This window comes from Lepisma saccharinum, chromosome 3 (genome assembly GCF_977018435.1).
Source record: "Lepisma saccharinum chromosome 3, izLepSacc3.1, whole genome shotgun sequence".
In the NCBI taxonomy this organism is placed as follows: domain Eukaryota; kingdom Metazoa; phylum Arthropoda; class Insecta; order Zygentoma; family Lepismatidae; genus Lepisma; species Lepisma saccharinum.
In genome coordinates, this window is record NC_139231.1 from 83,456,047 (window position 1) to 83,481,846 (window position 25,800).

Sequence of the window (25,800 nt, forward strand, 5' to 3'; positions counted from 1 at the left end):
CAGGTCTAAGGAACACATAACACCAATCATTTTTCAAAATGGCCACCTTTGGCCTTCACACAGGCCTGAAGGCTCTGCGGCCACTCATCTACAGCATTACGCACTGTCTTCGTAGGGAAAGTCGCCACTGCCTTCACCAGGGACCGTTTCAGACTGTCAATATTGGCATGCCTCCTCGTACAGACCATGCCCTCAAGCACTGACCACAATTTGTAGTCTAACAGGTTGAGGTCAGGGCTGCTAGCAGGCCAATCAGCTGGAGCAATGAAGTCTGGGACATTGCTCTTGAGCCACTCCTGGGTAGAGTGTGCCTTATGGGCTGGTGCGGAATCCTGTTGGAAGGTCCAGTGTTGGTTCCTGAACAAAGTGTCACTCAAAGGCTTCACAACAGAATTCAACACAGTATTTTCGTACACTCTGGCTGACGTTTTCACCCCTTTTTCACAAAAATGCAGCTTGGTGGTGCCATCATACGCCACGCCCCACCAAACCATGACAGGCCGGATGATGACCCCTCTGGTTCTTCGGGGCTTTCTCCTGAGCTTCGTGGGATGTTGACGCATACACCCGGTCATTTTGGCGATTGAAAGTTTCCTCAATGTTGAATATCTTTTCATCCGTGAAAAGAATTTTCCTGTGGCTATTGTTGGCGTAACGCTGCAGGAGGCGTTTTGCTTTTATCACCCTCTGCTCTTTCAGACGTGCATTGAGGAAGTGACCTGTACTTCGCCGGTAAGCCTTCAACCCCAAGTCACTTCTTAACACACGAGACACTGACATTTTGGGAATGTTCAGCTCACGAGCAAGCACTGCCTGCTTTCGTACAGGATTTCTCCGAATACGGGCTGCCACTGCTTGCACTAACTTTTTGGTTCGTACGCTGCGTGGGCGGCCTTGCCTTGGGCGATCATCAACTGGCCTAGTCTCCGTGAATCGCTTGATGGTCCGATACACAAAAGATTTGCTGATATTCAACATTTTAAGTGTTCTGAATATCATGAGGGCTGTTTGACACACTTTATGAAGCGCTATTACTGCCACACGATTTTCGTAATCGCCCCACTCCATAACTACACTTTTACGAACACACTTCCTCTATGACAGCTCATCTCGCAATGGCCCACTCCAGCCTCTTGCACAGGAAGGTTGGCCGCGACCTTGAAAACCGGTTGTACACACTGCCTCAAACTTTCTGTCAGTATTTATGATACGACTAGGTATTGTACATGCCACTTCTTCCTGCCTGCATGTGTGTGTGTCGCTCTCTGACCATTTGTGCTGCATATAGGCACTATTGGAGCTTTTTTCAGGATACCCCTCGTATATAAACTTTCAGAAGCTGTTATTAACAGAGTGTTCCTGTTTTAATGTGTGGTTAGCCAAATCAGGTGACTATACAATGCAATTCTATAAATTCCTTGCGTTAAATTTCTAATACCTACACACCCTTTTCGTCAGCAATAATGGTATAACTGCATGTCAGTTTCACAGTACTTCACTTGGATATACTGTACTGAAGCAGAAATCCCATTGATAATGTAAGGAAATATGACACTTTCTTTTGTACAATTCAATTGTTTCACGTATATGAAAGAGTTAAGTTATTTGCTTTACAGAGAAGAGAGAAGTAGCTTTATGCATCGAAAAATGAGTCCGCACTCATGGTTCTTGCAAGCAGAGGGTTCCAAACCTCAGTGGAAATATCAACATATAATGCCGAGAATGTATAAGGAGACAGATAAATTACAAATCGTATTTCTTAATCAATCACTCTTCACTCTTATCTCATTTAGTCCTAACTTTAAAAATAATCAAGTATTTTAATTTTAAACTTACTGCGTATGATAAAATTCCGAAATCCTTCCCTAGAGTCATTTTCACGTTCAGAAGACACAATGGGCTCTTATGGGCAATGCTTTTCTTATGGGAAATACGAGCGCGCTGTTGTCAAATTTCTGGATTTACAAATTTAGCTTAAGTAAAATCGGTACCTGCAGTTTTGCAGGAAATTTTGTAGAGAATACGATGGTGAACACAAAAAACTGGTAACTTGCTTACATAATTTTAGATAAATTAAAAACGCAAATTTTCTGTGAAAACAAAATTTTTACATTGTTTTCATTCCTAACGTTGAAACATGCCGTAAAATTGAAGCTTTCATTATTAAAAAAATTGACACTGTTTTTTAATTGTCATAGGTGACGGTGGTACTCAGAATTTATCAATACTTTAAAGCATATTTGTATTAAAAAATATTCAAATAAAGTATGTGGAGATTTTTTATATTCGTGCAGTAGAAAATGTCGTCGCTGGCCATTTTTTGTTCTGTAATTCCAAGTAAAAACTTCCAGCGACAAAGTTGTGGAGAAAATAATGAAATTATTTTTTATAACCACTCAAAGGTTCCCAGAAATATTATTTCCATGCATTTGGAGTTTCTTTTTAACCCGAACCGCGCGCGAAGTAAGGAGACGTTGTCTGGCCATCTTGAGCTGACTCACCGCAGCATTCCGGCTAATCACCACCAAGTTTTCCAGTTGTTATTTTATTTCCATTCAGTAAAAATATGAACTTCATGCAGTTTGTTATAATAAAATTGAAATTACTTAAATTTAATAATTGACAATTATTTCCAATGCTGCTGTTGTGAGCAACATTAGTGCTGTCGCAAATACACGTTGTTTTCGTTTACATTACTGTCGACATTAATGCTGAAATGAAGATCACCTTTCAGTTTCCAACTTACACATAAATTCATAGACACCATATTAACCTTTGAAAGGCTTTCCAACACGTGACAAAATATGGGGCTTCAAGATAGAAATATGACATGCCTTGCTTGAGTCATTCACGTTTTATCAGTTCACGTGGGCCATAACTCATTTGTTTGTTTGGGTTGCAACTTGAATCTAACCCATGTGCCAGGGTCCCCTTACTTTAGTGAGAGATCTGCTTTGGTCTGTTTAGACTTTTTCCCTCTCCCGAAAAAGTGTTTTCAGTTGTGTGAGCTCTCAGTGATTTTTACTTTTTTAAGTGATTTCTGAAGTGTCATATTCGTGCATTACACTCGCGTGTGTAGTGATCGCAATGGATCATAGTAAAAAAGGGTAACTGTAACGTTCACAGTATAATATTAATGTTAATAATTACATATAATTATCATTATATATACAAAATATGTAACACCTTCATTGTGAAGGAAGGTCATCATTTCCCGGTGACATGAGCTAGCGCTGTATTGGCAACACTGTGCGGTTTCTCCATAAGCCCCGTTGTCTCTTCTGAACGTGAAAACGACTCTAGCTTGTGAATTGTAAAAATTTTAAAAATTCGCTATTTTGCTGTTTGAATTCAAATCCTAGAAAATAGAGAAATTAAGTTAATTTCATAGAAGATAATATTGGTACTTACCAAATCCATACCTGGATCTGTATGAGTTTATTATTTCCATTTGCAAAAACATCGATTTAGTTTTATTTATAATTGTCAGGGGAAAATGTAAATTTTGTCCTTGAAAACCTGGAAATGTCAGGGAATTTCATTTCTGCTTGTTTGTAGCCACCCTTGTGACAATATGAACAATTGTAAGAAAAACAATCATAGTCTGAATTGGATCTGTAATGTTTTCAAAGCATCAACTTTTGTTCTATGTCAGATTTGATAAGTCCTTGAGCGAAGATACTGATTGTAAACTAGCATTGGCGGCAATGCTTCACCTTTCATCCAAGATTTCATGAAGTTTTTACTGTAATGGATTGGGCCTTTATAATCACCTGATATGATATTACTAATTCCCTGGTGGTTTAACAAGGTGGGATGTTTTTTTTGCTGTGTCCAGCATATATCAATGGTCTGTTTTTCTATTACAGGGAAAGTGTCGAGTCTAGATCCACAATACATGGTTTAAGTGACCTCCTCGGAAGCAAGATTAATGAGCTCTCAATCAATACAGATGGTATAGAAGCAGAAGCAGATGCTAATAGAGAGAACCAAGAGTCCTCTGGAATAAAAGCAAATGAATTCTTGAAGAAATTGCAGGGAAGGTATATTTTTATTGGCATTTATTTATTTTAAATGACAGTATTTCATACTGTGTTCATCAACCTCTTAAAAACTGACGTAAAACCACAACATGTATCTTTCTTTGTGCTCTGAATTTTTGGATCAACCTCAAATGCATTTTAAACTATTTCAACTAGTTTTGACCCTTCCATGTCTTTGCTTTCACCTCCGAAGAATGATTAAGGATTTACTCGTCCAAAAATTCAAAAGACAAAACATGATGTGATTTTATGTTTTTAGCATGCATTTACTCATTTATCCATCAAGAAACGTAATATGAAATTCTTAAAATTATTTTGGTGATAGTGTAAAATTTCACTCAGGCACGCACACACTCACTCATGCGCAGACACACGCACTCACTCACACTCACTCTCTCTCTCTCTCTCTCTCTCTCTCTCTCTCTCTCTCTCTCTCTCTCTCTCTCTCTCTCCCCCTCCTCCCTCCCTTCCTCCCTCCCTCCCTCCCTCCCCCCAATACCGATAAAGTACTGATGTAAACTTTACTGATATTCTACCAATCTGATATAAAATTCCAAGTCGTCCTTAAAGAACTGGAATGGTTCATTGATTTTAATAAATGTATGTTATGGTATGACTGCAATGCAAAAGGATATTTAGACATTTACTTTAAAAAAAAATAGGTATGGACATTATATGTTTATATAATGTGAAAAATGCAACAAAATTTCAGAATATTGCACTGAATTATAATATACATATATATCGAATTGGTAAAATTATAGGTAATTTTACCAATACTCTGAGGTGCATGTATCTGCTGATACCAATAGAGTACCCATTAATCTGTCCCATTCCTAGTATAAAACAATGTTAATTTCTGTTAAATACATTCAAATTATTTTGGTTAGATTGATACAAATTTCAAGAAAAATTATGTTGATTATTTTTTAAGGTACTTCAATATATGAGTCTGATGGTAACGTCATTTCTTTTTACAGTGTTGCAGCTCAGGAAACATCGTCATTATCTAACGATGTTATGCAACAAAAGGAAATAGAATGTGAAAATTCTAGCCCAGCAGATACATCTATTTGTCAGCCTTTACCATATTTGAACACACCATTGCCTCATGTTCTGAGTAGCAACTATCAGAAAAATGCATCTACGTTTGAAACATACAGAGTGAAGATATTTGAGTCTGCAGATATAACCGAAACCTTCAGTCCATCATCAAAAGGGGATATGGAGTTTACTCTTCCCCTTCCACAAGAGATCTGCGAAAATCCTTTAAATGCTCTCGTTGTTGCTGCCGCTCGGAGAAACTTGCTTTCAGCTGGTACCAGAGAAATGGACGTTTCACAGAAAGATGCATATATAGGTTCCGCTGATCCAACTATGATCTTCTCTGCCCAAGATGGAGACATGGAGATGACTGTACCTGTTAATTACACTGTCGATTGTCAATCGTCCTTAACAGACTCATCATTACAGTGCAAAGCTAACCGTACTCGAATATTTAGTGCAAAATCAGTTGATGGAAGCATAGACTTGATGACGGCTGGACAAAATTCAGGCCAGCTTTGTGAAATGAACAGAGTTGATGAAAGTAATAGAGAAATCTCCAGTCCTGCAGACTATTTCCGTGGCCTTGAGTTGAATTGTGTTCAAAATCCCAACTCTGCATCTTCAGGCAGCATGGTGACGGGTCCCTCACATGTGCAGTCAAATTCACAGAGTAATGTTCGTCAAGGTGAGTATGAAGCTGTTTTGTGTGTAATAAAATCCTGTATAACTTACTTCTACACATTGAGTATTTATATTAACAAGAATAAGAGAATGTCCGAAATGTGGTTGGATTGATTGAATTCAGTTACTTTACATTGCTTTTCTGCCACTTTTTGTTAATCACGATAGTGAGGATGAGTGATATGAAATTGATAAAGGGGCACTCACAAAGAACTGCCATGCCTACCCTTGGAGTCATGCTAACCAGTCTGCCACGGTAGTCAGTGAAATGCTGTTGGAATATTAGATGTGACTAGAGTTTGATGTGGGCGGAAAAACAGGAGTTTTTTTCTGTTTTTTTTTTGGGTTGGGTTTTTTTTGGCTTTTTTTCACAAAAGTGTCCCAGTTTAATGAAAATACAGAAGTTGGCAGTACCTTTCCTGTTCCATGTTTTTTGTTTATCTCCCTACTGTAAAATAGACACTCATTTTTAAATATGAAATACAATTTACAATATGAAATTCGTAGCTAGACATAAACGGTTTTCAAAAAAGCTGCGTGTTCTGGTTGTCCAGTACATCATGTAAAGGGTGTCCCAATAAGTGTGACGGATTTAATATGACTATAAAACACTGTAATTTAGGAAATTTACAAATATTAGAACATTATTACAAGCGGAAAATGTCCCGATTTAAGAGTGAAATATGACATCAGGCATGTGTCCCCCTCAACTTGATCACTCTCTCGATGAAATTCGTAACAACGTTTTTGCACATTTGCTCATCGATTTTGCTGATAACTCGTAACTCATGGAATTTGCTCCTGGAGTTCTCGTACTGTTCGGGGTTTATTTGCGTAAACCTTTGACTTGAGAAATCCCCAAAGGAAGTAGTCACAAGGAGTAAGTTCACATGACCTTGCAGACCAGTTCTGATCACCATTGTGAGAGAGTACCCACCCTGGAAATTTTCACGCAGCAAAGCAATTGTCGTGTGGGAGGTGGCACCATCCTGTTGAAACCAATGAGTTCATTTTCAACAAAAAGTTTGTTCCATTGGGGCCACAAAAGACTGGTAACCATATGACGGTACTGTTCTCCATCCTCGTCTTGAAAGAAGTATGGCCCTATTACTCTGTCAGACCAAATTCCACATGGTTACTCGGTTTGGGTGCAATGACATCTCATGAATTTCTCGAGGATTTTCTTTGGCCCAAATGCGATAGTTTTGTTTCTTGACGAAACCATCAAGGTGAAAATGTGCTTCTTCACTGAACAGTATGTTCTGTGTAAAATTGTCATTCACCACTTGCATCTCCAAAACCCATTCAGCAAACTGTCTCCGTTGCAAGTGATCATTCAGTTTCAGTTCCTGCATTAACTGGATTTTGAAAGCATGGATGTGCAGATCTTCCGTGAAAATGCGATGCAGAGAACTTTTCGAATGTTTAACTGCTGTGAATGACACAGAACAGATTTTTTTGTACTCGAAACAACACTGTCGCAAACAATAGCGATGTTCTCAGCAGACTGGCTAGATCGAGAAGGGTGCAGTGTTTTAATGTCTGTAATCGAACCTGTTTCCTCAAACTTCTTTATCACTTTCCAAACTGTACTCTCAGTAGGTGCAGTTCACGTCCAAGTGTTGCACGAAGCTTCCTTGCAGTTTCTGCATAACACTCGCCATTTCTGTAATGCATTTTCACCATCAAAACGCGTTGTTCCTTCGTGTAGCGCTCCATGTCTACTAACCTGCAACAATCACTGATAACATGCTCGCAACAACAGTGTTACCAGCCCTACGAAAAGAGGCGCTGCGCAAATTAAAATTGCATTCTAAAATCTGAACATTCACCCTATGTAATGTTATAAAAATATCGGACATTTTTATTTATATAAGCTTAATATTAAACATATTAAATCCATCACTCTTATTGGGACACTCTTTATAATTTCATTAAATGGTGGGTAAACCTGGTCACGGAGCAACTACTGATGTATTTTGGCTGCTTGTTGCAGTGGTTCTCAACCTTTGTGAGACCACAACCCAGTAAATTTATTTCTTACAAGTCGATGCCCTGACCCCAAGAAATTCACTCATAAATACATTTCTGACCTTTAAAGTTTATATGGAAATTAATATGCACCCTTAATTAATATTAATATGTCACCTATGGAATAATCATACTTCAATTATGTATAGACTTGCTGTCAATTAAAAAAAATAGATTTAAATTAATCTTCAACCCCTGAGTACAACAGACCTTTTGCAGCCCGGTGATTGAGAAACACTGGCACTAAAACTGAATCAGAAGCAAATGGCAAAAAGAAAATTATTTAAAAAATCTGGACTGGACCTTCAGTTTGAAATGAGATCCGAAGCGCACTGTCTCCACTGAGGACTGAACTTCGGACCCCTTCTTCTTACAAGACATCAGCATTATTTTATTCCGCTCCAGAGGCACATTCATGATTATAAAAGGAACGCTATATCGAAAAACCAGCCCTTTTCCAACAACAGTACTTGCAGTTTGTTCTCTTTGATTTACAGGCTAAATTAAATCTTAATTTCTGATGAAGTAGCTAATGATCTTGTTAAGTAGAGAGAACATTCAGACTGAAGCAACACATAACAGTGGGGGGGTGTCACATTGAAGTGACAGGCCCCTTCAGTCTAAGCAAGCATCCACCACACATTCACAAACAAGACCGAGGCGACATGATGTGCGCCATTGAAGGAGCTTTCAGACTGAAGTCCCAGATAACAAGCGACATAATCTCCTTCGGTATAAAGCAAAACATTCACCGTGCATGCAAGAACAACAGGCTGAAGTGGTACAATGCACGCCATTGAGAAACCAGTATAGTCTGAGCACCATACAAGTGACATGTTTAGCTCGTTGTTGCCCTTTGGTTCAAGAGGTTGAATGGATTACTGAGGGCCTGCTTCCAAGTGACGCATGTCACATTTTGCTTCGGTCTGAAAGTTCCCTGACAAAATGGTACAGGACAAGTGACAAGTGACACTTGCAGCTTATGTTGCTTTGGTTCGAAAGGTTGAATTTACTTCTAAGGGTTGGTTTCCAAGAGTCACATGTCGTTTCGATCTCAAAGCTCCGTTAGGACATATATATACACATTCACGTAATACGTATACTTCTGCTATATGTGTTGTGAACATTAAAGATTTTTAATTGTCCTGAAACATCAATTATTTTGATATTAACATTTGTTTCATATTTTATGACATCAACATTTAAATTGAGAGACAAAGGTGTAAAAGCTTGTCTTAAGTCCATTCCAAAGTCAGCTGTGCTCATCAGAACTACACGATTAATTTTAACCCTAGCTTACCCGTGCCATACAAGAAACTTGCATACCGGGGGCAGCTCACAGGCCCACACTTTGTTTTTATCACTAAGATTCAAGAAACCATTTTATTATTGAATCACTGCTTCCTTTTCTGATTATATACAGTGGAACCCTGATTTTACGTTCCCGGATTTTACATTTGCTTGCATTATATATTCAATTTTGATGGTCCCAACATAGTAAAATGTTAAGATATTTTCCTCGATTTTACATTTTCTCGTATTGTAAGTTTTTTCAGCTTGGTCCCATGAAAAATTGAGGTTTCACTGTAAGTGCGGTTATTTATTAATTATAAAAATTTCAAAAATTACTGTCATCAATAAAAAATAATAATCAATTATTGCAAGAGTGTCACATATATTTCATCATTCACTAAAACTTACAAAATCCATAATATTTTTTATTAATGCTTTTCTGTTTGTAGGGGTGCAGTTGTTGATTAAATATAATAATTACCATCATTACCAACCAATTGTACACTGTCACTGGCATGAGTGTCTCAAAGGAGACACATTCCAATATGGCTCCTGATATGTCCACCAAGTGCATTTTGCCTCCTAATTACATTACATTTATGTTTTTATGAACCAAAGTAATACAGAAATATTGGGAACATCCTAGGGAACAATGTAATTTATTTTCATACTGTTGAAAAATCTAAAAAATAAGAGGATGGGCCTGCAACCCCCACCCCCCTAGGTAAGCTAAGGTTAAAATTGTATCTGAACCACTATGCAATATCTGTCCACTTGTATTGGCCAATATCTGTCTCTTGGCTGCTACATCATGTAAATTATTTTAGCTACAGTTGTAAAGTATGTCACCACAAACCTGTAAACTCATAACGGTAACTTCAATTGAAATAGGTTAGCTGTAATTGGTAAAAGCCAAAATTTCCATATTTTTTTTTCTTTTCAAAAAAGCCAGCTTTTTATCGGAAAAACTATCCATTCAAGAAAGCTGGCTTTTGTGCAACTCTAGATGTGACCATGAATTCTATGAAGATTAATGAATATCTATTAAAATCACAGTGATTTGAATCCTTCTTTAACTGTAGGCTCAGTCTTGATCAGCCTACCCAAGCATATAAATGGGTTTAAAACATACTTTGCTGAGATTAATTAAAATTTCGTCTGACTTTCATAGATTTTTTTTTAGTCAAATAAAAATGACAAGTTTGGGATGTGAGAAAGTTCACTGATCTGTTCGATGACCAATCCTTCCATGCATTGCGTATGCTCTTCTTTGTTACTGCCTTTGCAACCATATTTTATTGGAACTTTATTTTCTTAGTTCACATTTTGTTAAACTCAAATTACTGCACATATCATAGTGATTTTGTCTGTAATAATTTTATGCATCCATTATATCAAAGATAATTTTTAACTATTTTCAGGTAGTTCTTACAGAACTGAAGGTCCAATTTCTGGTGATGAGCATGTAATGAGGTTGGCAGTGAACAGTGGGGAAAGTGTTGAAAATCTACAAACCAGTACTTACAATGTAAGGACCAATGTACCAGACAATAACAGATTAGGAGTTCTACAAAGTTTAGAAAATCCTACTAACCCAATATATGTGCAAACGAACTACAGCATCCAAAATCAACCACAGAAAACTGTAAATTTTGGAATGGAAATGGCACAAACAGAAAACCTGCATGAGCACCAGTCAATATTTGAAGGTAGTTCAATGGATACCACAAGCATACAACGAGCATGTTCGTATGTGTTGAATCATTGCAACCCCAACAGTGGAAACATAATAGGAAGCAAGGAAAAGGAATTACCAATGAATCTCGCTCAAGTTTCAAGTAAACCACACACTAAAACTGCACTTGGTTTCAGCACAGATGCCGGTAATGTTTCTGTAGTAAACCCAGTCACGCATCAGCTGTTGTCTCCAGAAGGCGTATGTTCAAATAACAGCAGCATTCTAGAACAGACAGAAGAGTGCATCAGAATATTGGAAGAAAGTTTTGGAGTTCAAGCTTCGAGTCAGGTTGTAACTTTGAACCACTGTAATCCTGACGCTTGTGCTGACGTTAGACCAACGGTTAGTTCTGTGCAGGTTGCCGACAATGCTGTATTATTGAATCCAACTGATAACCGAGAGCGAGAACAAGGTGGAAATAACAGATTTCCAAAACGGGGATCTCCCAAAAGAGAATGTGTGGTTTCTGAGGAGGAGAAAAGTTTTAAGAAGTTCAAAATTTCTGATTGTGAAAACAAAATTGGTTCGAATTTGTTAAATGTAGAGAGAGACTGTTCATTGCATGATGAAAGGAATGAATTTAGTAATGGTGTAGCTGAAGTTCATAATTTGCTGCATGACAAATCAATGTGCACAACAACAAATGTCGAAACTGGAGGAGTTTTACCTGCGGTGCACTCTGGAAATTGCTCAACAGATGATCCCGTTCTAATTTCATATGCAGAAAGTATGGTCTCTGGTATCAAAGTTAAGCGTGTTTTTATAGACCGCTTTGAGTGCGGAGATGAATCACAGACTGAACCTGAAGTACTGCATCATTTACCCCCGGAACAAGATCTTTGCTGCTCAAACCCTAATGTAAACATCTGTGAGGAGTCTCTTCCAGAAAATGGAGCTGGATTACAAAAACCGGAGGAGAAAGAGAGTGACATGCAAGTTCAGAGCATGGCTTCAGAGTCAAATGAAAAATCTGCACAGGCATCAAGTGGTTATGAATTAACTGGACTGTCTTTAAGCCCAGGAAGCACAACACTGCGTCTTCTGGGAGCTGAGGACAAAGATAATACCATTGCAGCCTCTGAAGAATGTATTCCAAACTTGGATTCAGAAAACAACTCTGTAGTTCAGCCATCTGAATGCAAAGGTGTTGAGGTTGTTGATGCACCTGATGCAAAGAGTAATATACTGCAAGATTCTTCAAGGAACCATGATTTGAGAAATGGGTGCCTGGAAGAAATGGTTGTTACAGAAACTGATGACATTCGTGTGAGTGAGAACACCACTGATCCTAAACTGGGAAATGTTTGCAATGAAATCCCAGAAAAAGTTGCTGTTGATGACGAGAGTGAATGTGCTTCCGATGTGTTCCACCAAACCCTTGAAGATCATATGATTGTTGTGTTGCCTGAAAATCTTGCATTCGAAAGTGATGGCGCAAACCTTGAAGATTTGCAGGAAGTTTTAGGGATGCCAAGTGAGGATGTGGGAAGTGTCTCACAAAAGCAACAAGTTCCTAACGGACAATCTGAAAGAGAGGAAATGCTCAAAGGAGAAGTTTTCACTACCAAACCGTCAGTTATGGATTTAGGTGAAAATATGGTAGTTGGTGAAAATGTCACTTTGTGTGACAATGCTAGCAAAGATACTCGGAGTGAGGAACCTCTAAGTGCAAATCAGGACTCAGTTGAAGAACTTGGAAGGTGCAGTGACAATGGAACTATGAGAAGTGACACTAGTGTAAACAGTGCTGCACCACACCATAGTGGAAGCAATGAGTGTAGTGTTGAAGTTGAGAAACAAAGTCCAGGAGATAGTTCAAGTGGTTCCGGTCATCCATCTTTGATTTTACCATTGAATTCCCCAAAACAAAGTGTGGACAGTAGTACTTCTTCCGCAGTACTATCGAGTGATGAGAGCACATCACTTCCAACACCAGTGTTAAGTGCAATAAAGGAAATGCAGCAGATGGACAGTAAAGAACATGCAACAGAAACGTTACCTGTAAAGGCTGTAATTGTGAAGAATCAGACACTGAAAGATATTTTACTGGACGAGTGTGAAAAGTAAGTATATTGAAGCAATGTTTTATTTTTGTGTTAAGTTCTATCCAAGATGGAGTGATTAGCGTAGACATAAATCTAGGGGCCTTAAGTTCAATTCCAGGTAAGACTTCGGTATTTTATTGTTTAGGTAATGTACATTATTAACCTTTAGCTTTTTACCACAGTATGTGGTTTCTTCAGGATTAAAAATTGATAAGTTCATTTTATGGTTAAAAGGTATAAAACTTGATAAAAAGGTATGTTAAAAATTAGGAAGAGGTTGGTTTGTAAAATTGTCTCCTCCCTCCTTTGAGTTGCCCATCCAAAAGGAAGAATAATGAACTTTTTATTTTTGTTTTTACACCACTTCCAACTCTAAAGCTTTATTAAATCACATGTACTAACAATTTGGAATTGCTGAAGATTTATTGCGAGCAATAAGTAAGAGTATGTATCAGAAATAAGTGATATAGTTTGGGTTGTGAGTATCAAACTGTGACATAACTTGCTGCTGTCTATGTACAAGGTAGTTACAACGCTAAATACACAGTGATGGTGATGCAAAACTTGTATTTAGTAAAAGTGGCATTATCTATAATATTTTGTGTTCAGCACACAAATTGGATTTTTACTACAGTGCATTTGATAAGTAACTATACACTTGTTAGCGCTAGTACAACAATACATAACATCGACTTACCTTACAGTAGTTGGAAATAGTTCCCATGGACATCCAGACATATCTGCACATGTTTCTTCTTGTTCCCGAAGACTCTTGCAAGTTGTTCATGTGGAATGTTCTTGGTGAAATCACGAATAGCAGTTTGAAGTTCCTGTAGGCTCTGGGGGTTTCCTCGATAAACATTACTTCTTGCATAACCCCAGAAGTAAAAATCTGGTGGGATTATGTCCAGAGAACAAGGTGGCCACAAGCCCTTAGAAATGATTCGATCTCCGAAAACCTCTTGCAGTAACTGTCTGGCTGTTATTAATTTCGTCCTCGGTTAGCTCTCCCATGAACTGGTGAATGATTTCACAATAACGAGCTGAATTTCTTTCTGTGAAGAATATTGGGCTGACTATTCTTCTCCTGGATATTGCAATCTTCTGGTCATGTAGAGGAATTTCATGTACAGCTGGCAGGGAATGGCATATGTTTTTGTTGTTGGTGTGTTTTCTGTATTTTGGTGGAAATCAGCTACACACACATAATGAAATTTCTTAAAGATGACTGGGAGCTGACTGATAAGTGTATATTTGAAAACAAAATACTTTTAATTCAATCTTGTATTACCGTATTTACTCATGTTTAATGTGCACCTTTTTTCCAAAACTGTGGTGCACAGAATAATTCGGACAGCCAAACTGAAACCATACAGGGTCATTCCATGATTATGTCACATTTGCATTGATTTTCCATGTTTACGGAACCCTATCATGTTATATGTCGTTTTAAAGCTTAAATCATGCAGTTACTGAATATGGTAACAGTATTACATACAAGATAGTGACACTAATGTGAAATGTGATTGAAATAACTTCATCACAAAATGAAGGAACGTTCTGATTTTTATGAAGGAAAAGATAAGGAGAAAGAAAATAATAATTAAAATGTATTACTGGCCAAATAATACTCTATATATATTGAGTGTGTAAATGCCTTAATGGAAGAAATCTTGTATTACTAACTGCTAGTTTGAGGGTCCTGAATGTGCCTCGTATAAATGTTACATTAGTCACCGAAAATATATATATTTTGAAGGTTTTTTTTAGAAAAAGTTAAGAAGGAATGAGCAAAACCATGTATAAAAGTTTGAAGGCCATTTCCCATGATTTTTCACTTTGTAATTTAATGTTATTTGACACCAAGAAAAGCAGTGCCATTCTGGTGGAATTCGAGAATGCACCTCCCGTCATATGGGATGCGTATCAGCGGTATTTGTTGGGCAACAAATAATAGAAAATAACTTCCTGAGCACTGCAAATCCATAATGTAATTTTGATCTCGCTGTCTATTACAAAATAAATATGGTGGTTAAAGAGTGAAAGCTTTGGGATGCTAAACACAATGGAGGGAAAGGGGGGAAGTGGTGTGGGTTGGTAACTCATGGCATACACAAGTGTTATTCTTCTCCTCTTGGTCCACATAGCAACAGGTGATTCATTGGATAGGTATGATGTCGTTCACTCTTGATTGGCATAAGAATAGCTTTACGACCTACAACTAAGAAAGCCATTCCTTGAAACTGGATTATACTGCGCATTATATACGAGATATAATTGTTTGTCACTTTTCCCCATCAAAAACACGCATAAATACGGTAATTACTAAGTTAGGTGTTTTAAGGTTCGTTTCAAATGCGTAGCTATATCTTAGTTTGATTCATGGTATTTCTTAGCCTGTATTTAAAAAAAAAATTATAATAATTCAACTTCAAGAATTTCATTGTTCCATTGCAACTATACTGTATTGGCCAGATTTGGATCTACTAATTTAATCAGTTAAATAAATACGGAGAAACTAGTACTCACTTTTATCCGCGAAGCTGTTTTTTCTTCTTTTTCGATTAATTTCAGTGGCCACTGCCACCATCCTCGTTGGAACTTGCTGCGCTGTTGCTTGGCGTGCGTCTTTTGTTCGTAGTTCTCTGGCTGCCGTTAGGTGCGCTGTTCGTCTTGGTACGTCGTCTGCTATTTCCGGGCGATAACTGCTGCAGTAGTGGAATCCAAGTATGGTGCGCTTGCCCGCTATCGATGTTTAGTTCGTGCGGGAAGTGCATTATGGCGTGCGTTTCCTTGATTTTGGTGTCTATGAGCGTGTGGGCAGTGTGTCTGACTCGAACCTTTTGAATTTTATGGCTATTGTATTTGATATGTCTAGCAAGACCAGTAGTGGGTTGGGCTTTTTTCGCATCTGCTAGGTGCTGTTGGATTCTTTCATTGACAGATCTGATGGACCTGCCGATGTAATGAGCCTTGCACTCACACTCCGCATCATATACACCTGGGTTGTCAAGGGGGGAGAGGAAGTACCGTTTGTGCTTGTTCAGTTTGTCAGTTATTTTGGAGTTGGGTTTGTGCGCTACTTTGATGCCAAATGGGAGAAGGGCTTTGGCTATGCGGTTGGAAGTGGTGGGATGGTAGGGGAAGGCAAACCATTTATATTGGTCGCTGGGGGTTGGTTGTGGCTGGGTTGCTTGTGGATGGGTTGATTGTGGTAGGTTAGGGTGTCTGACCTGTATTTCCGCCTTACTGCACCAAGTGGAGAGTTGTGATTCAGTGTAGCCATGCTTCAGAGCTATTTCTGTGATGGTGGCTATCTCCTCTCGTAGATCCTCTTCCTTGCCACAGTAGGAGAAGGCTCTTCGATAAAAGTTTAGCCACACATTGGCTTTTTGCTTAGGGGGATGGCTAGAGAGAGCATGTATGTACTGGTTGCCTGCATCCGGTTTTCTGTAGACGGTGGTTGTGAATTTGTTAAGTGCACGGCTAATGGTGATGTCCAGGAAGTTGATTTTACCAAGTTTTTCATGCTCTACGGTGAAGTTGAGCCTGGGGTGGATGCTATTTAGTTTGTTCACTAGGAGGTTGAGTTCTTCTGCCTTTTTATATACAACTATTGTGTCGTCCGCGTACCTTCCATATCGGATGTGTTGTAGTTCTGGAGTGTGGAGTATCTCTTTTTCAGCCAGGTGCATGACGATGTTGGCTAAAGGAGCTGATAGCGGGTTGCCCATCGCAAGGCCCTCGGATTGGTTGTAGAATTTATCTTCAAATTGAAAGTAATTGTGTTTTAGACAAACTTCCAATAGTCTGGTTATCTCTTGTACCTCTAGGGCCGGGATTCTGTTAGTTGTCAGCCATCTTTCCACCGAACGCAGTGCTAGGTCTATGGGGATTGAACTGTACATGTCTACTATATCAATGCTGGCTAACAAACTTACATACGTGTTTCGCAACAGTGCCGATGCTAAAAATCTGGTAACTTCAATAGTGCAAGCTGACAGTGCAAAACTAGCCAGCATTGATATAGTAGACATGTACAGTTCAATCCCCATAGACCTAGCACTGCGTTCGGTGGAAAGATGGCTGACAACTAACAGAATCCCGGCCCTAGAGGTACAAGAGATAACCAGACTATTGGAAGTTTGTCTAAAACACAATTACTTTCAATTTGAAGATAAATTCTACAACCAATCCGAGGGCCTTGCGATGGGCAACCCGCTATCAGCTCCTTTAGCCAACATCGTCATGCACCTGGCTGAAAAAGAGATACTCCACACTCCAGAACTACAACACATCCGATATGGAAGGTACGCGGACGACACAATAGTTGTATATAAAAAGGCAGAAGAACTCAACCTCCTAGTGAACAAACTAAATAGCATCCACCCCAGGCTCAACTTCACCGTAGAGCATGAAAAACTTGGTAAAATCAACTTCCTGGACATCACCATTAGCCGTGCACTTAACAAATTCACAACCACCGTCTACAGAAAACCGGATGCAGGCAACCAGTACATACATGCTCTCTCTAGCCATCCCCCTAAGCAAAAAGCCAATGTGTGGCTAAACTTTTATCGAAGAGCCTTCTCCTACTGTGGCAAGGAAGAGGATCTACGAGAGGAGATAGCCACCATCACAGAAATAGCTCTGAAGCATGGCTACACTGAATCACAACTCTCCACTTGGTGCAGTAAGGCGGAAATACAGGTCAGACACCCTAACCTACCACAATCAACCCATCCACAAGCAACCCAGCCACAACCAACCCCCAGCGACCAATATAAATGGTTTGCCTTCCCCTACCATCCCACCACTTCCAACCGCATAGCCAAAGCCCTTCTCCCATTTGGCATCAAAGTAGCGCACAAACCCAACTCCAAAATAACTGACAAACTGAACAAGCACAAACGGTACTTCCTCTCCCCCCTTGACAACCCAGGTGTATATGATGCGGAGTGTGAGTGCAAGGCTCATTACATCGGCAGGTCCATCAGATCTGTCAATGAAAGAATCCAACAGCACCTAGCAGATGCGAAAAAAGCCCAACCCACTACTGGTCTTGCTAGACATATCAAATACAATAGCCATAAAATTCAAAAGGTTCGAGTCAGACACACTGCCCACACGCTCATAGACACCAAAATCAAGGAAACGCACGCCATAATGCACTTCCCGCACGAACTAAACATCGATAGCGGGCAAGCGCACCATACTTGGATTCCACTACTGCAGCAGTTATCGCCCGGAAATAGCAGACGACGTACCAAGACGAACAGCGCACCTAACGGCAGCCAGAGAACTACGAACAAAAGACGCACGCCAAGCAACAGCGCAGCAAGTTCCAACGAGGATGGTGGCAGTGGCCACTGAAATTAATCGAAAAAGAAGAAAAAACAGCTTCGCGGATAAAAGTGAGTACTAGTTTCTCCGTATTTATATACTACCGCGTCTCTCTTTTCCCAATCATGAATACAGAACCTTCGCGTGTGAAGGAATTACGGGAATACGAACGGAACGAACGTAAGTTACTTGTGCGTCGTTTAGACGTAATTTTCTTGAAAGCGTGCAAAAGGTGCGATGTTTTTCCCAAGTTCATCCAGTGGAAAGTGCAAAATAGCAGCTACAGAATGAAGAACGTTATCCATATTTCACAAAAACGCGCGCTTTCCACCGTTATTTCCGACAAACATGCGGAAATTCGCCGACTGGCTCACACGTGTGAACGACAAAGAAATAGACTAGAAACCACGCTACCACCCACAAAGTGGGAGCATGCAAAGAATAACATCGAATACATGCTGCAAATCTTGGAAAACCAAAAAACTAGGTCTTTACGCAACAAACTTCACCACTTGGGAGGAACGTGGCCGAGTGAGAATGCAATCAACCCAGATGACGGACATGGAAAAAACATAATAAATCTGTCAAATCTCTCAATCCCCAACAATTTCAAAGAACTCCTTGCCTACGGCGATAAGTTTAATGTACAAAACAGTAAGCCACCCACCCTCGACCTCATATGTGCGGCAGAAAAAGCAGCTTGCTTTGCTCCCAAACCCCAAGATTCGGAAAACATCAGAACGTCAGCAGCCGGAATTTTTCAAAAAGTGATGACCAACAGTGAAACCAGGAAACCTAATCCAGTACACCAAGAAATCTCTTCTGTCCTTTCCGATTTTGGCAAATGGCTGAACACCAATGATGTTTGGTGTTTAAAGTCTGACAAAACAAACCAGTTCGTAATCATGCACAAAGGTGATTACTCCACGAAAGTGATAGACAAACTGAACAGTGACTCGTACAGTGTCATCAAAAAAGACCCCACAGACAGGTACAATAGAATTGTGAAAAATGCAGTGAAATCTAGTGCCATACTTAGTGAACAAGACCACAAATTCCTCCTCAATCCCCACCCTTCACCTGCCATTGCCTATGGCATTCCTAAAACTCATAAACCTGGAATCCCCATGCGACTAATAATAGCTGGCTTCAATTACCCCACAGTTCACCTAACAAACTGGCTAAAAAACAAAATATCTCTTTTCAACCACAAACTTACATACGTGTTTCGCAACAGTGCCGATGCTAAAAATCTGGTAACTTCAATAGTGCAAGCTGACAGTGCAAAACTAGCCAGCATTGATATAGTAGACATGTACAGTTCAATCCCCATAGACCTAGCACTGCGTTCGGTGGAAAGATGGCTGACAACTAACAGAATCCCGTCCCTAGAGGTACAAGAGATAACCAGACTATTGGAAGTTTGTCTAAAACACAATTACTTTCAATTTGAAGATAAATTCTACAACCAATCCGAGGGCCTTGCGATGGGCAACCCGCTATCAGCTCCTTTAGCCAACATCGTCATGCACCTGGCTGAAAAAGAGATACTCCACACTCCAGAACTACAACACATCCGATATGGAAGGTACGCGGACGACACAATAGTTGTATATAAAAAGGCAGAAGAACTCAACCTCCTAGTGAACAAACTAAATAGCATCCACCCCAGGCTCAACTTCACCGTAGAGCATGAAAAACTTGGTAAAATCAACTTCCTGGACATCACCATTAGCCGTGCACTTAACAAATTCACAACCACCGTCTACAGAAAACCGGATGCAGGCAACCAGTACATACATGCTCTCTCTAGCCATCCCCCTAAGCAAAAAGCCAATGTGTGGCTAAACTTTTATCGAAGAGCCTTCTCCTACTGTGGCAAGGAAGAGGATCTACGAGAGGAGATAGCCACCATCACAGAAATAGCTCTGAAGCATGGCTACACTGAATCACAACTCTCCACTTGGTGCAGTAAGGCGGAAATACAGGTCAGACACCCTAACCTACCACAATCAACCCATCCACAAGCAACCCAGCCACAACCAACCCCCAGCGACCAATATAAATGGTTTGCCTTCCCCTACCATCCCACCACTTCCAACCGCATAGCCAAAGCCCTTCTCCCATTTGGCATCAAAGTAGCGCACAAACCCAACTCCAAAATAACTGACAAACTGAACAAGCACAAACGGTACTTCCTCTCCCCCCTTGACAACCCAGGTGTATATGATGCGGAGTGTGAGTGCAAGGCTCATTACATCGGCAGGTCCATCAGATCTGTCAATGAAAGAATCCAACAGCACCTAGCAGATGCGAAAAAAGCCCAACCCACTACTGGTCTTGCTAGACATATCAAATACAATAGCCATAAAATTCAAAAGGTTCGAGTCAGACACACTGCCCACACGCTCATAGACACCAAAATCAAGGAAACGCACGCCATAATGCACTTCCCGCACGAACTAAACATCGATAGCGGGCAAGCGCACCATACTTGGATTCCACTACTGCAGCAGTTATCGCCCGGAAATAGCAGACGACGTACCAAGACGAACAGCGCACCTAACGGCAGCCAGAGAACTACGAACAAAAGACGCACGCCAAGCAACAGCGCAGCAAGTTCCAACGAGGATGGTGGCAGTGGCCACTGAAATTAATCGAAAAAGAAGAAAAAACAGCTTCGCGGATAAAAGTGAGTACTAGTTTCTCCGTATTTATATACTACCGCGTCTCTCTTTTCCCAATCATGAATACAGAACCTTCGCGTGTGAAGGAATTACGGGAATACGAACGGAACGAACGTAAGTTACTTGTGCGTCGTTTAGACGTAATTTTCTTGAAAGCGTGCAAAAGGTGCGATGTTTTTCCCAAGTTCATCCAGTGGAAAGTGCAAAATAGCAGCTACAGAATGAAGAACGTTATCCATATTTCACAAAAACGCGCGCTTTCCACCGTTATTTCCGACAAACATGCGGAAATTCGCCGACTGGCTCACACGTGTGAACGACAAAGAAATAGACTAGAAACCACGCTACCACCCACAAAGTGGGAGCATGCAAAGAATAACATCGAATACATGCTGCAAATCTTGGAAAACCAAAAAACTAGGTCTTTACGCAACAAACTTCACCACTTGGGAGGAACGTGGCCGAGTGAGAATGCAATCAACCCAGATGACGGACATGGAAAAAACATAATAAATCTGTCAAATCTCTCAATCCCCAACAATTTCAAAGAACTCCTTGCCTACGGCGATAAGTTTAATGTACAAAACAGTAAGCCACCCACCCTCGACCTCATATGTGCGGCAGAAAAAGCAGCTTGCTTTGCTCCCAAACCCCAAGATTCGGAAAACATCAGAACGTCAGCAGCCGGAATTTTTCAAAAAGTGATGACCAACAGTGAAACCAGGAAACCTAATCCAGTACACCAAGAAATCTCTTCTGTCCTTTCCGATTTTGGCAAATGGCTGAACACCAATGATGTTTGGTGTTTAAAGTCTGACAAAACAAACCAGTTCGTAATCATGCACAAAGGTGATTACTCCACGAAAGTGATAGACAAACTGAACAGTGACTCGTACAGTGTCATCAAAAAAGACCCCACAGACAGGTACAATAGAATTGTGAAAAATGCAGTGAAATCTAGTGCCATACTTAGTGAACAAGACCACAAATTCCTCCTCAATCCCCACCCTTCACCTGCCATTGCCTATGGCATTCCTAAAACTCATAAACCTGGAATCCCCATGCGACTAATAATAGCTGGCTTCAATTACCCCACAGTTCACCTAACAAACTGGCTAAAAAACAAAATATCTCTTTTCAACCACAAACTTACATACGTGTTTCGCAACAGTGCCGATGCTAAAAATCTGGTAACTTCAATAGTGCAAGCTGACAGTGCAAAACTAGCCAGCATTGATATAGTAGACATGTACAGTTCAATCCCCATAGACCTAGCACTGCGTTCGGTGGAAAGATGGCTGACAACTAACAGAATCCCGTCCCTAGAGGTACAAGAGATAACCAGACTATTGGAAGTTTGTCTAAAACACAATTACTTTCAATTTGAAGATAAATTCAACAACCAATCCGAGGGCCTTGCGATGGGCAACCCGCTATCAGCTCCTTTAGCCAACATCGTCATGCACCTGGCTGAAAAAGAGATACTCCACACTCCAGAACTACAACACATCCGATATGGAAGGTACGCGGACGACACAATAGTTGTATATAAAAAGGCAGAAGAACTCAACCTCCTAGTGAACAAACTAAATAGCATCCACCCCAGGCTCAACTTCACCGTAGAGCATGAAAAACTTGGTAAAATCAACTTCCTGGACATCACCATTAGCCGTGCACTTAACAAATTCACAACCACCGTCTACAGAAAACCGGATGCAGGCAACCAGTACATACATGCTCTCTCTAGCCATCCCCCTAAGCAAAAAGCCAATGTGTGGCTAAACTTTTATCGAAGAGCCTTCTCCTACTGTGGCAAGGAAGAGGATCTACGAGAGGAGATAGCCACCATCACAGAAATAGCTCTGAAGCATGGCTACACTGAATCACAACTCTCCACTTGGTGCAGTAAGGCGGAAATACAGGTCAGACACCCTAACCTACCACAATCAACCCATCCACAAGCAACCCAGCCACAACCAACCCCCAGCGACCAATATAAATGGTTTGCCTTCCCCTACCATCCCACCACTTCCAACCGCATAGCCAAAGCCCTTCTCCCATTTGGCATCAAAGTAGCGCACAAACCCAACTCCAAAATAACTGACAAACTGAACAAGCACAAACGGTACTTCCTCTCCCCCCTTGACAACCCAGGTGTATATGATGCGGAGTGTGAGTGCAAGGCTCATTACATCGGCAGGTCCATCAGATCTGTCAATGAAAGAATCCAACAGCACCTAGCAGATGCGAAAAAAGCCCAACCCACTACTGGTCTTGCTAGACATATCAAATACAATAGCCATAAAATTCAAAAGGTTCGAGTCAGACACACTGCCCACACGCTCATAGACACCAAAATCAAGGAAACGCACGCCATAATGCACTTCCCGCACGAACTAAACATCGATAGCGGGCAAGCGCACCATACTTGGATTCCACTACTGCAGCAGTTATCGCCCGGAAATAGCAGACGACGTACCAAGACGAACAGCGCACCTAACGGCAGCCAGAGAACTACGAACAAAAGACGCACGCCAAGCAACAGCGCAGCAAGTTCCAACGAGGATGGTGGCAGTGGCCACTGAAATTAATCGAAAAAGAAGAAAAAACAGCTTCGCGGATAAAAGTGAGTACTAGTTTCTCCGTATTTATATACTACCGCGTCTCTCTTTTCCCAATCATGAAAATTAATCAGTTAGCTGATTATTTTCTGTTGCATCTATCAGAGTTTTGCGTAGAAATATTCATTGATTCATTTGAGATGATCAGAATATTAGTAGCAGGCATTTAATCACACATTTTACTTTTGTCGCATAATATTGACAGGATTCCTGAAAATTGATACTTTCACATACCCTTAACCCCTTGGTGCCCAAGTATCTCGATCGAGATGCCTTGTTATGCTCGTAGTTTTTACGTTATAATGTCGCTATTTTTAACTGGAATTGCAATTTTCTTCTTTCATATTATTGTTAACACATATATTAAACAATAATGACTCTTGCACGTCTTGGTGTCGTGAACAAAAAAAGGCGGGAGAATGGCAGCTTCTTTTTGTGCAGCTTCCTCTCAAAGAAAAAATAATTCCGACAAACAAAGGTGAGATTTGTTGTTCTAAAGCAATGCGTTTCATCCACTACTGGAAACTCGATGGGTGAAAAGTTTGCTTGTTGGTACCCGAGGTCACAAGGAACTTTCCCCGTGTCAGCACAAGGGCAGGGGGGGGGGGAAGAGGGGTTGAGGAAAACTTCGTTGTAAGAAAGCAAAGATTTAGGCACGCATGACAACAGGTCTTTGTTGTCAAGCACAAGTGTTTCTAAAGTGGCTGCAATGTGACCTGCATTGTCTAAAAATTGACTGGTGATACACATGCAAGAATGTGCAATATTTGGTGCGCTTTAGGCAATTAGCCTCTAATCTACAGTTGTTTCAAGGTAACTATGCATTTTAATGAAATTCGAGACTTGAATCAGTGGCACGCAGACATGTGGTTTGGGGGGTATAAGTCGTGTTCTATTGTTCATATGATAATAGTGCAATTATTTTCTTGTTCGTAACACTGCAGCGAATATTTCCATGTGTATTTTGACAATGTCCTGTAAATTTTTGTCGGGTTGGGGGAGGGGAGGCGAAACCCCCATTTTTTCAAAAAAATTCTTGAATTTTCCAGTTCCTCCCCTCCCCTCTCTTCATATATATGCTGAATGCATATATTTTATACAGGGTGTTTCGTAAGTTCGTTTACAACGCTTGGGAGGTGATTGTACGAGTGAAAATAAGGTGGAAAGTTCATGTAACGAAATTCCTGAAACGGCTTTGTTGCCGAGTTATTGACGTTTGAAAACGTGGGGAAATGATTTTCCGAAGTGAATAATGGCAAAACAGATGGAGAGAAGTCGTCGGTGTTGGGCGGTCCACTAAGAAATTGGGTACGCTCTTGTCAAAAAATCACGTGGCAATGTTGTGCAATGTTGGTGCAAGGGATTCCCTAAAGGGCGCGAACGAAGATGTTGACGGGAGTGGGGTGGGTGTGCGTTCTGCGTGAGCTGGTATTGACGAAAATTGGCATGTGTTGAATGGCACCAAAAAACAAAGAAAATTTCCTGAGCGAAGGTCACCATGACGTAAAAATGAAAAAAATGAACTGTCATAGGTTGCATACCCTGAAGGGCACACAGTATGCTTAATTTAGATGTGAAGGGAACCTCATCACAGACGGTTTTCAAAGTGTCCACCATGTACTTCCAAGCAGAGGCGACAACGGCGAATCAAGGATTGTCTAGTGCGACCCAACAACCCCGGCGTTTCTGCTATCGATGCTGCAACTACATTGATACGGGCAACGATGTCCTCGGCTGACACGACAGGTGTTTCGTAAACGAGGCGTTTCATCTCTCCCCAGAGGAAGAAATCCAGGGGCGTAATATCAGGCGATCGAGGTGGCTGTGGCACAGGCCCTCCCCTGCCAATGCACTGGTTGTGGAATACGGTATTGAGGAAATGGCGCACATTCCGATTGAAATGTGGGGGTGCACCGTCATGTTGATACCACAGTCTTTGTCTCAGTGGCAAGGGCACGTCCTCTAGTAGTTCAGGCAAAACCTCACTGAGAAATGCTTGATAAGTGGGTCCACAAAGGCGAACAGGGAGAATGTACGGTCCAATCAAATGGTCATGCAGTATCCCGCACCACACATTCACTGCAAATCTGTGCTGATGATGTGCCACTAGCAGTGCATGTGGATTTTCATGTTCCCACACATGACTGTTTTTACTATTGAACATACCAGTTTTCGTGAAGGTTGCCTCATCAGTCCATAGTACCGTATTCTGAAAATTGGGGATAGTTTCAATTTGATGAACAAACCATTGGCAAAAGTCCTCACGTGGGC

At 40.6% G+C, this 25,800-nt stretch overlaps 1 protein-coding gene across 1 annotated transcript in view; it reads left to right on the forward strand.

Annotated features, from left to right (window-relative positions):
• LOC145985590 (uncharacterized) overlaps window positions 1-25,800 on the forward strand; it is an 84,139-nt gene that overhangs the window by 19,553 nt on the left and 38,786 nt on the right. Inside the window, exons 6-8 of the mRNA XM_083119660.1 lie at window positions 3,870-4,043; window positions 5,024-5,775; window positions 10,517-12,896. Of these exons, the coding sequence (XP_082975786.1) occupies window positions 3,870-4,043; window positions 5,024-5,775; window positions 10,517-12,896 (3,306 nt within the window). The remainder of the gene's footprint in view (window positions 1-3,869; window positions 4,044-5,023; window positions 5,776-10,516; window positions 12,897-25,800) is intronic.